General features: G+C 36.5%; 1 protein-coding gene across 1 annotated transcript in view; it reads right to left on the bottom strand.

Moving 5' to 3' along the window:
• Nav3 (neuron navigator 3) overlaps positions 1-12,076 on the bottom strand; it is a gene marked incomplete at its 5' end in the record, with an annotated part of 238,763 nt that overhangs the window by 186,985 nt on the left and 39,702 nt on the right. The window contains 2 exons of the mRNA XM_059245802.1: positions 7,944-8,083; positions 10,939-11,007. Of these exons, the coding sequence (XP_059101785.1) occupies positions 7,944-8,083; positions 10,939-11,007 (209 nt within the window). The remainder of the gene's footprint in view (positions 1-7,943; positions 8,084-10,938; positions 11,008-12,076) is intronic.

Raw genomic sequence — 12,076 nt, 5'->3', positions numbered from 1 at the left:
CTGTAATGGCTTACAACATTGAGTCAAAATGATGCTAGATCTTTAGCATCGATCCTGCTAATCCTAAGTTGGGCATACATAAAAGTAAAAAGGTTCCATATTAGAAGATGCTTGATGCTGTCCTCTTCAGTAAAGGTACATGTTCAGTATAAGAACCATTTGAGAGAGGCAATGAGATTGTAGTAACATTCCCCTGGGTACTGAGGTATATTCCTTAGCAACATGGAAAAACAGCTCTCTAAGAAACTATGTCAGGCAACCCAGGTTGAGCAGTTCAGTACTCTGAAATGTAGCTCACAACTGGGTCACAAATGAAACAAGGGAAATTACATTTCCAGTAACTGAAATAGTTAGTGTTCTCTTTCAAATACATTCCACAGATTTTGTAAAACAAAACTAATGTATTAATGGTTCTCAAGACACAAAAAAATGTACGCTCAAATGAGACACAGCATGGTTTTCACAGGATCCAGTTCCTCGTCATTAGGTGTGTGGTTTTCTTCAGAGGATGCAGCTGTCTAAAGGACTTTTTCGGAGTTCATGGGCTCTGGTAAATGCTGATGTCACCCTGCAATCCTCATTGTCATTGTCAGCTTTTGAATGGCGGGTGATCAGGAAGAGAAAGTGAAGGTGATTCTGAGAAGCTTAACAAAACATGCTTTCTTCATTTCACCGTTTGTTCTGAGAGATTTTCTCCTACATTCTACTTCAATTGAACAGTGAGATGGCATTGCATTCTTCTCTAACATTTCTATCACAGCCGTCTCTGCAAGTGATAATTTATGACAATGTGCACTTATATTTTAATTCATCTGCTAAAATGAGCACACATGTCTTGGGAAATGTCTTAGCATTAAAATGGTATTAGGTAGTGAAATGAGGGTTATGTTTTTTTACTGATTCCATTCGATGTCACATCATTTGGAATTCACTGTGTATCCTTCTACCCTCAATCAGAACAACTAACACTACTGTGCTTTGAATAGTTTGTTTTTCTTCAATGTGGAAGTAAAATTGTTCTCATCAATAAATCTTCATTACAATTTACAAATTCTAGAGATTTCTGAATTTTTAATTTGGCAAATTCTCCAAACAAAACACCTCTCTTTTTTATTTTGAGATATTGTAATTTTGAAGAATTGGGAGGCAACCACAGTTTCCAGCCATGCCAGGCTCTATTCCTGAACTCTTTGCTCTCAAAATTTATCTTCTTAAACATTCATGGAATAGCATAATGAATTCAACCCCTCAAGCTACCTCTGAGCAGTAATTCTCAACATTTTGCTCATCCTGTTTAGTAATTCCTTTAAACTTAGTAAACTCAATTTGAGTACTAAATGAAACATTTTAAAGTATTCAAATTAAATGTTCTAATTTCTAATAACTAAGAATAACCATCATATTTATAACTATAATAATCAAATAATATATCCAGAATTCTCTCATTATAAAATTATAACCTTTGAAAATTGTTTTATAATTGTCATTTTTCTTGGTCATCCCTAAGATCAGAAACTATTTTATGACAAAGACCAATTTATTAGCTGATAAAATATTCTTTTTAAATTTAATTTTTTTAATGTCCTGTTTGGCTGTTGTCTCTTGAAGGCCTGCTCTTCTCTGAAGAGGAAATGGAGGATGTGGTAATTTGAATGTAATTGACCCCCATAAGTTCATAGAGAGTGGCACTATTAGGAAGTGTGGCCTTGTTGGGATAGGTTATAGCCTAGGTGGAGGAAGTGTGTCACTGTGGAGGCAGACTTTCAGATCTCATATGTGCTCAAGCCATGCCCAGTGACTCAGACCACTTCCTTTTGCCTGCTCAAGATGTCGAACTCTCAGCTTCCTCTCCAGCACCATGTCTGCCTGTGTGCTACCGTGTCTCACCACGGTGATAATGGACTGAACCTCTAAACTGAAAGCCACCCAATTATATGTTTTCCTTTATAAGAATTACTGTGGTCATAGTGTCTCTTCACAGCAATAGAAACCCTAATTAAGACAGAAGTGGGTACCAGGGACTGGAATATTTCTGTGATAGGCTGGACTATGTTTTTGTTTGGAATGATATGGACTTTGGGAGTTTGGGTTAGGAAAGCAGTGGAATGCTTTAACGGCTGGTTAATGGACTAATTGGAGCATGGAAGACAGAGTTCTAAGAGTTATTTGAACTATGGAGACCTGGCTGGAGAGGCTTCAGAGGAGAAGAATTTTAGTATGTTACCTAGAGATCTTTCTTGTGATATTTTGGTGAAGAATGTGGCTGCCTGAGGCTTAAGTGAATAGTTTTGGATTAATTCCGTTGGCAGAGGAAATCTCAAAAGAGCCTAGTATATACTGTCGTGTGGTTATTAGTGGTAATTCTAAAGAAGATTTATAATGAAAAGGAGCAAGCTGACTAAGTTAAAATACAAAATGTAAAATTTGAGGAGGAAAAGGAGCACCAGGAAGTAGAATGGAGCTAAACTCTGTATTCAAGGAGATAAACAGATTAAGAAATGGAATAAAGGAGGTGGTGACCTCAGAGCAACCCACTTGTGAAGAAGAATGAAAAGAAAAGCTTAGAGCTTGGTGTGATGGTACATGCCTTTAATCTCAGCACTCCAGATGCAGAGGCTCATGGATCTCTGAGTTTGAGGCCAGCTTGGTCTGCAGAGCAAGTTCCAGAATGGTCAAGCCTAGGCACTGATGATAACAATCAAACACAGAAAGCTGGTAAGATGTAATTGAAAGATCTCTGTGCAAGGCCAGTCTGGTCTACAGATCCAGTTTCAGGACAGCCAGCATAGGCAGTGAAGAAAACCATTAAAAACAGAAAGCTGGTGAAGATGTAACTGAATGACAGGGCCATGTTCCAGCCCCTACAAGCAGCAGAACTTGCCAGCTTCAGCCACATGGTTCAGGTTTTTAAGATAGAAGAAAGGGACTGTGGAATATTCCTCCATGATTATGGAAAGCCGCGGAGGCCAGGTATGTGTCAGGGGTGTCTCTATGGATGTCCAGAGAGGTTATTATGTGAAGGAGTGAAGGAGAAGCCTGGACTGCCTTGGAGGCCCCAAAATATTAGAGATGCCAGAGTTGTGGGATACCTATAGAGGAGAGCTGCTAACTGGCAGTGGAATCAGCTCAAAAGAAAATAGTGCCTTAGAGTATTATTTTAAGGTGTATTATTTTTATTTATGTTGCATTTGTTTAACTCTGTGAAGCTGTGTTACTGGGCCTGTCTAAAACACCTGATGGTCTAATACAGAGCTGAATGGCCAATAGTGAGGCAGGAGAGAGAAATAGGTGGGACTTAGAGGCAGAGCAGATAAATAGAAGGAGAAATCTGGGAAGGAAAAATCAGATTGAGGAGCCAGAGAAGGAGGTGGACTCCAGGGGCTAGCCACCCAGTTACACAGCAAGTCATAGAGTAAGAGTAAGATTTACAGAAGTAAGAGAAAAGGAAAAGCCCAGAGGCAAAAGATAGGATAATTTAAAGTTAAGAAAAGCTGGTAAGAAACTAAGCTAAGCTAAGGCTGGGCATTCATAAGTAATAATAAGCCTCTGTGTGTGAATTTATTTGGGAGTTGGGTGGTGATCCCCTCAAAAGAGTAAAATACCAACAACAAAACAGTGTGTTACAGTCAACAAAGCTGAAAGGAGTTGGAGAACATGAAGAGAGCTTTTACATCAGATATAGATACACAGAGCTTGGAGTTTGCCCAGCTGGTTTTTGATCTTGCTTTGGTCCAGTATTTCCTCACTATGTTCCCTTCCCTACATTTTAGAATGGTGATGTATATCCTGTAGCATTATATGTTGGAAGTATGTGATCTGTGTTTTGATTTTATAGGAAATTACAGTTAAGATATTATATGAATCTCAGAAGAGACTTTGAACTTGGTACTTTAAAACACTGTTGAGACTGTGATAGACTATGGGGACTTTAAACCTGGACTAAATACATTTTGCATTATGATGTGGTTACAAGCTGATAGGGTACAGGGAGTGGAATGTGGTCGTTTGAATATAATTGGCCACCATAAACTCATAAGGAGTGGCACTATTAAGAGATGTGGCCTTGTTGGAGTTGGCATGGCCTTATTGGAGGAAGTATGTCACTGTGGAGGCAGGCTTTGAAGTCTCATACATGCTCAAGCCATACCCAGTGACTCATACCACTTCCTGTTGTCTGCACAAGATGTAGAAAGCTCAGCAACCACTCTCCAGCTACCATGCCCCACTGTGATGATAATGGACAAAAACTATGAACTGTAAGCCGCCACACAATTAAATGTTTTCCTTTGTAAGAACTACCATAGTCATGGTGTTTCTTCACAGCAATAGAAACCTTAATTAAGATAGAAGGGGAGTGGATCTGGGGGAAAGGGGATATGTGTGTTTGTAGGGCAGGGGGACTAGAAGGAGTAGAGAGAAGGAAACTGCGGAGGGGATGTATTGTATGAGATAAGAATCTATTTTTAGTAAAAATAAGCAACTCGAATAATTTTAAATATTTATATGTCTTGAATAAGAATGGCCATGATAGGCTCACATATTTGAATGCTTGGTACCAAGCTAGTGGAACTGTTTGAGAAGGATTAGGAGGTGTGGCCTTGTTGAAGGAGGTGTGTTACTGGGGTGGGTTTGGAGGACTCAAAAGCCCATGCTATTCCCAACGAGCTCTTTGTGCCTCTGGCTCTGCCTCCTTGCTGTTGTCCTCTCAATTTGTAGCACTCAGCTACTGCTTCTGCATCATGCCAGCCTGTCTGTTGCTACGATGCTCCCTTCCACAATGGCCTTGGACTTTTGTCTTCTGAAACTTTAAGCTCCCAGTAAACTCTTTCTTCTCTAAGTTGCCTTGGCCATGGGATACACAGCAATAAAAAAAAAATAAGACCTGTAAATGCTAGAAAATCCTTATATCAAAGCATTTAAACTAAACATCTCAACTGAAAGTTTGTAGCACTTACTTGGAGGCAGAGTATGTTATAATTTGTTTCAATGTAATGCTTACAGTTTGTTTCTTGTTTTTTAAGACAATGTATTAGAAATATAAAATAGCACAACTATAAAATGGCATTGGATCCAATGACACAAATAACTCTAATAGCAAGTGTGTTGTACATGTAAAATAAGCACCAGATGACTGTGTTATATCATGTGAGTCTATCTAAATTTATTGGCCATTTATCGACACTTAATGCCCACATTGAATGTGTAACAAATTTCTACAAACCTATCAAATGATCTGCAAAGTATAGCTTCCATATTTCCTCATGATTCGGGTTATGAATTACACATTCCTCCCCTATAACTTCCTAAACCAAAGGGGGTAAGCGACATATGCTTCAAAAATGTTTTGAAAATTTCCATTAGCTTCATTTAAAACTAAGTCATTTCACTACATTCTTATACCTTTTGCTTTCTCTATCAAGAGACAAGGCCACATATTGCATTGTGTCTGTCTCCATCTTGTGGTGATTAGAAACATTGCTATGTACTTATGTTATATTTCTAGACATACACGAGAAGTTGAGCATCCTTGAAAAAACACGAGTGCTTGTCCACCTTTGGAGTTTTACTTTGAGATACTGGAAATAAAGACTTTGAAATGAAAAAGTAACAAATAAGACACTTCATGACATCACTTTATCAAAATTTTTAGATCACTTCTAAATCTCTTTTCTAGTATCAGTTATGTATGTAAGTATAGAAACTAATATACTATGGTATCATGTATATGGATATACACAGATATATGCACACATATGCATATATGGCAACATTAGTATTTTAAATAAATAGTGGTAGTCCACTCAACACAACCCTGTTTGCAAGCTTGTTGGCCTCCTCTAGAAATTGTATAGCATATAATTACAGAATTAGCTTCAACCTGTAGAACACTTTCTAAGGTCACAAAATGAGGGAAATGCTTATTTTCAACTAGAAATGTCCATTTCCCATTTCCTTTCTTACCAAGAAAAATAAAAGGCTTTAAGGGTATACTTTAATTTAAATGAAAGAAAACCAAAGAATGTTCAAAATTACGGAGCCTGTAAAAGAAGAGTAATTAAACTTGGGTTTAGAAAGTAGGTGTATGAGTGGTATTAGACATTGTAATAAATAATTGAATCTCCTTTGGATTGATTACTGAAGGGAATGTTTTTTTCCTTGTTTTAAAATGTTCTTTGGAATCATATATGGATTAAGATAGCAAATCAGGAAGGGAAAGAGCAAGCGGATTTCAGAATATTATGAAAGTCAATAGAGCTCACAATTACACCAGCAATAACTTTTTTATTAAAGTTTTGAACTTGCCTGGTCATTATGAATCATTGAATGCCCAATCACTTGTCTACAAAAGGAGATTTTTTTTAAAGCTTCAGACTTCAAGACCTATACTCTATTTCCTCTCTTCTTCCCACCACTGGACTCAAAAGTGGGGGATATTTCAGGCATTAAGACACATTGCTTTGCTATCCAGGGGTTATAATCTTCCAAAATTTGCCTTAGTCAAAGGGAAAGATTCTCACAAAACAGTGTCTGGTTCAAGACTGTACCTGTCAATTTATGTCTGAGTAAGAGAATGCTGCCTAATTCCCTACTGACACAAGTGGTAATCATTTAAACTGTACAAAATAGCTCATGCTTGGTTTAACCATTCAAATGAAGCTTTCCAATAGTTCCCCTGACTAGGCATGTGAATCATTTCTTAATTTCATATACTGTCCTACATTGGGCAGGGTACTACCAAGAGAAATGGGACATTTTACTGATTTGTAAAGACTGCTTCAACAGTCACAATATTTATAAAGCACAGCTTTTTGATTTCCCTAGGATTTTGGCATGAGGTGTAAATTCATTCTATTGAGCCCTGACCTAAATGGGACAAGTTCCAAACAAGCACCTTTAAAAATGTACACTTTGCATATCATAGAGAACTGTGTGGCTTGTAGATCATGTATAACCTACCATTCACACACATACTTGTATTTTTTTACCCATTCATTTTGTGATTTTATGTTTCTAGTAAGAAATAGTTTAAAAGAATATAGATATAGATATAGATAATTTGATGCTTAAGGAAAGCTGAGGTCATAACATTTCCAACTACTGCTGCTTTTAAAAATAGACACTAGGGGCTAGGTAGATGGTCCAGTGGTTAAGAGCACTGGCTGCTCTTCCAGAGGAGGACCCAGATTCAATTCCCAGCACCCACATGGCAACTCTCAACTGTGTGAAACTCTAGTTGCAGGGGATTTGAAACCCTCACACAGATATCCATGCAAACATAACACCAATGCACATAAAATAAAAGTAAATGAATCATCCAAAGACAAACATCTATCACAAATATATATCCACTGTTTGCTGTTCTTACTGTTTTGAAATGCTCCCATAGGCGGTCATCTTGCCTATTTGGGGACTTACAATGTATCCCAAATAGGCCTCAAACTTGCAGCAAGCCTCCTTCCTTAACCTCTTGAGTACAGGAATCACAGGTATACACTATCCCAGCCTGTTCACTGTATCTCAACTTCTGTTGGATCCACCTTAAATGCTCCCCACAGTTTTTGTCAGTTATGTTAACTGACATAAAGATTCAAATCAATTTAAGACAGCTTTTTGATTTCAGGATACAGTTTCATAAAACATGAGAGACATAAGGAAACATTATTTATAGACATCTGGGGTAACTCATGTTCTGAAACAGATTTTATGCTTGGCTCTATTCTTAACAATCTGCTTTAAAATACATGAACTCATTTCCTTGAAATGTTCTGCAGAAAAGAAAGGTCCAGGAGGAAGCTACAATTCATGATGGGGTGGGGGTTAGGAAACTCCTCTGAGATTCCCATCCCCAAGCTGCTCCACTGTTCAACTATCAACATTGGCGTGTCCATTCACAAAGCATACATTAGACTCGTGGCAGAAGGACGGAACAGATGCACACTTACCTTTTTCGTTTCCATTTGTGTAATTGGGAGGCTTGTTTTTGTCAATGCTGTTAAAGCTCTGACTTCTCCTATTCAGATTGGAGGCTCCTTGAGCCTTGTTGCTGCTGCTGGCAGCTGGCACCCTAGAGGGCCCGGGAAGCCTGAAATAGCATGAGAAAAATTACATCATTATTGTACACTTCAAAAACGAAGGAGAAGGGAAGTGTGAGCAAGGAAGAGTTGGTGGGAAACCCACAGTACAGGATCATCTACCACCTACTTAGCAGAAAATGATGGTTTTTAAGGGACCAACAGCTGGACACAAAGCAAGAGACTAGGAGAAAAAAGCTGGTTTTACTTCTCAATACGCATGCCCCAAAGATAGAAAAACTAAAACCAAGTAGCCTCTAACTATAAAAATATCCATACTCAGATGAATAAAAATTTATATTAAAAATACCATAAAATTATTTGACAAGAGCAACAATGACATTTAACCTTGTAGAGTTCCTAGCACATTATTTAGGTATTTGCAGTTAGTAAAATTTTTCTTTCAGTGCATGGAACATATGTTTAGTTAATGTAGCTTTGCCTAAGACTTGAAAATTAATGAAAAGGATAAATTACTGAACAAGAGGCAAACAGCAATGATACTTTGACGAGCTAAACTTAAGCTTATAAGTTACATTAAAACATGTTGCTATGACCAAGGTCATAATTATATTATACACAGCTGGGCTGTCTTACAAAAATGTTTCATTCTCTTGTGAATAAAGGGACTGAGCTATATGTTGGTGATTTTTTTCACAGGTGCCCACCTCATCACATAGGACAAAACAGGATGCTAACCCCAGAGGAAGAAAATCCACTATGTGTAGAATGACAGTTAAAATATACATAGAGTGAAAGAAGTTTCAGTGTTTTTTGTATATGAAGAACAAGTCGTGTGTAAATTCATGCCACCTCTCTCATCATCAGAGCAGCTTGATAGATGTGTGTAGCCTGACATTACTTCATTAAAACGATCATTAAGTTTCAATTTGGATCAGTTTATATTTTACTATTTTTTTCTTTAAAATTTCACTTGTCAATTATTTCATGAACTGTACCTAATTTTTAGTTTACATTACTATTGCATTTTACACATGTATCCTAAGCTCAACCCACGTGAAATAAAACCTAGAACGTAAGGGCAAGCATGGACACAAATGAGATGTGACATGAATACTGCCAACATTGTGGGCCTGTGCTGCCACCGTGTGAATGAGACTGTGTACTGCTCTGAAAATTCCTGTTTGAAAAGAAAGATGGATCAATCCAAAACGTTAAGAAGTACAGTGCTGATCTTTTCACAGATCTTTTTCTTTTTCAATGAAAAGTCTAAAATATTTTTTGTAACTGTTACATGTCCAAACTGCCAATCCATGTAGCACAGCAGATTTCAACACATTTCTACTACCAGCTTTCTGTACTACCTGATTTGAGAAAGCACCCCCACCCCCAAATATAAATCTTTTATAACAGAAGAACTGCAAAATACAACAGGCATCAGGAAAATCTAAATACTAAGGCTGCATTGATCTTAGAGATGATTAAGAGTTTCAAATTTTTGACTATACTTTGGAATTTAAACACATGTGCCTAATAGTCTCTCCAGCTATTCTGTTAGCTTGGTGTTGTGTCATGCACGAGATTAGAATCTTTTCCAAATGATTCCAGCTTTTAAGTTCTTCTCAAATAGCTATACAAGGGGTTGTAACTACAACATCATAACCACAGACACTAGGAATTTACAGTACCACTAACTATTCTCCACAGAGAAAAATCAAATAATTAATTGAGCCAAATGTCCTAATCCCAATAAATACAAGAGCAATTTCTGTAGACATAACCATAGACTTTGAAATTCATTCCAAACTCATGTATAAACAGTTTGTCCTCAAACTTGCCCTGTTTGCAATGAAACTTGACCCACTTCTAGGAAGCAATTAAGATTCATTTTAATCTTTACTGTGACCCATGAAGTTAAGTGAGCTTCAGTCCTCAGAAGAACAAATTAAAACAAATAAAAGATACATTTGCTCTTCTCATTACCCTAATTTGACAGGCAGCCAGAGCTTCCAGATCATTCATCAAAGCAATAAGAAGGGAAATGAGATGGAGAAAAAAAAAGAGAGAGAGAGAGTGTGTGACACAGAAAAGTTCCATTAGAACAAAGGACTCAGAAGATGTCATACATGCCCACATCTTCACAGGAGCCATGAGGGTGCTCATTGTTCATGGCATGTCGCTGTCCTCATTATATAGTTATTTAGGTCTATTGTTGTCATTTAATTAAGTAATTTTAAAGATGTTTCTTTATATAATAAGTTTTTACTACTGTGGAATTTCATGTAAAAAAAAAATAAAAAAACCAAGGCAAGGGAAATGCACTGTCATTGAGCTACCTTTACCAATAACGTGAGCAACAATAAAGCTCTTCCAATACTTTCTATATCATTATTTTGTAAAAGGCACAAATACATATTTATCTTTAAATACATATGTTTTCAATGCAGAAATTTAAGTTATTATATATAGAATATCATCCTAGGTAATTTCCCCATATAAATCATCCAACCCAATTCTTCTTTAAAGTGTGCAATAAATAACATGCCTATTTCAAAATAGTTAAAAATCTTGTCTTGTAACTTTCAGATTCTGTGACCTCAAAAGGTCAAAGGGCTTTAAGGTCACTTTTTCCTCACTTACTTTAAGTCTAGGACACAGTTTTTACCCAGTATATCACGGTGCATCACTAAATCTCAATCAAAGCCAGACCTCTAAACCCAATGAATCAGCTAATATACTTGTCCCAAAGTCTCCATATGGAAACCTACTTGGGAGAACTCAGTGCTCAAAACTTAGTACTCTTAGAAGTGTGCCATGTTTTGGAAATGTAAAGTGATTGGACAGAATATCACTGGCATTTACTTGCATATCACTAACAAACAATAGATTAGAGACGTGAACTGACCTAGTAGGCTTTTTCTGACTGGTTGCAACTCCACTCTGATTACACTGAGATGCATATCTGGCTGTCAGACTGTATGAGGAGAAATAGAGAAAGTGAATTAAAGGGATTCTTTGAACATGGAAAGAAAGTGCAAACTTACAAGAAAGTTATGAGTTAATGAAATGCAATTGAAACACACATAAACATATATAAATAACAAACTAATCAGAAAATTATGGTAATGCAACACATATGCTGTGAATTTTGATTATGAATGGCCTATGAAATAACCTAGCACACCTCTTATAGCAAAAAGGTCTCATTGCTGACTTTAATGTTATGTTGTGAGATGTTATACATTATAAACATTTAACAATATTTATCTTATAGAACCTTAAGTTTCAACTGACTGTGAAAATATTAAATAAACTAAAGTTTAATTTATAAAATTCCTTTATCCAGAACAGTAAAAGGATGAGTAGGAGTTGAGAGTTTGGTCAACTCCAATTTGTTCTTTTAAAGCAAATATTTTGAAAAGCAATTTATTAAAAACTGAGTGCATGACTCATACATTATTGTTGATACCTAATACTGCACAATTTTTTAAAAAAGAAGTTTACAATAAAGTATTTTTGTTTAAAGAAAGATGTGTACCAGAGTTGAAAATTACATAGAGTTAAATTTTAGGAATAAAACAAAAAAACAAAAATCTTTAAAAACATCTGATAATTCCCAAACATTCTTGAATTATACTTAATTTATTTTAGTGTGTGTAGTGGTGTGTGAATGTGTGTGTGTGTGTGTGTGTGTGTGTGTGTGTGTGTGTGTGTCTGTGTGGGTGCAGAATGATTCATGTCATAGCATATGTGTGATATCAGAAGATAATTCTGGGATTGGTTCTCTCTTGCTATCTTGTAGGATAAGGAAGTTGAACTTAGGTCTTCTAACATACAAACTAGTGCCTTTTTTTAACTGATCCATTCCACTAGCCCCACACTATTTTTTTAATCTAATACTTTGCTCAAAAAAAAAAAACAAGCCATTACTCAACCCCAAGCTCTGAAGAGTAACACTTCATCCACAAAAATACAAATTTGTAGCTTAAATTGATGTCTGTGCTGTTAAAAGTTGAAGAGACAGCATTTAGAAAAGAAATTAG

This window comes from Peromyscus eremicus, chromosome 18 (genome assembly GCF_949786415.1).
Source record: "Peromyscus eremicus chromosome 18, PerEre_H2_v1, whole genome shotgun sequence".
Lineage (NCBI taxonomy): Eukaryota > Metazoa > Chordata > Mammalia > Rodentia > Cricetidae > Peromyscus > Peromyscus eremicus.
The sequence above is the reverse complement of the archived record's forward strand: the minus strand, read 5'-3'. Positions and strand labels throughout refer to the sequence as shown.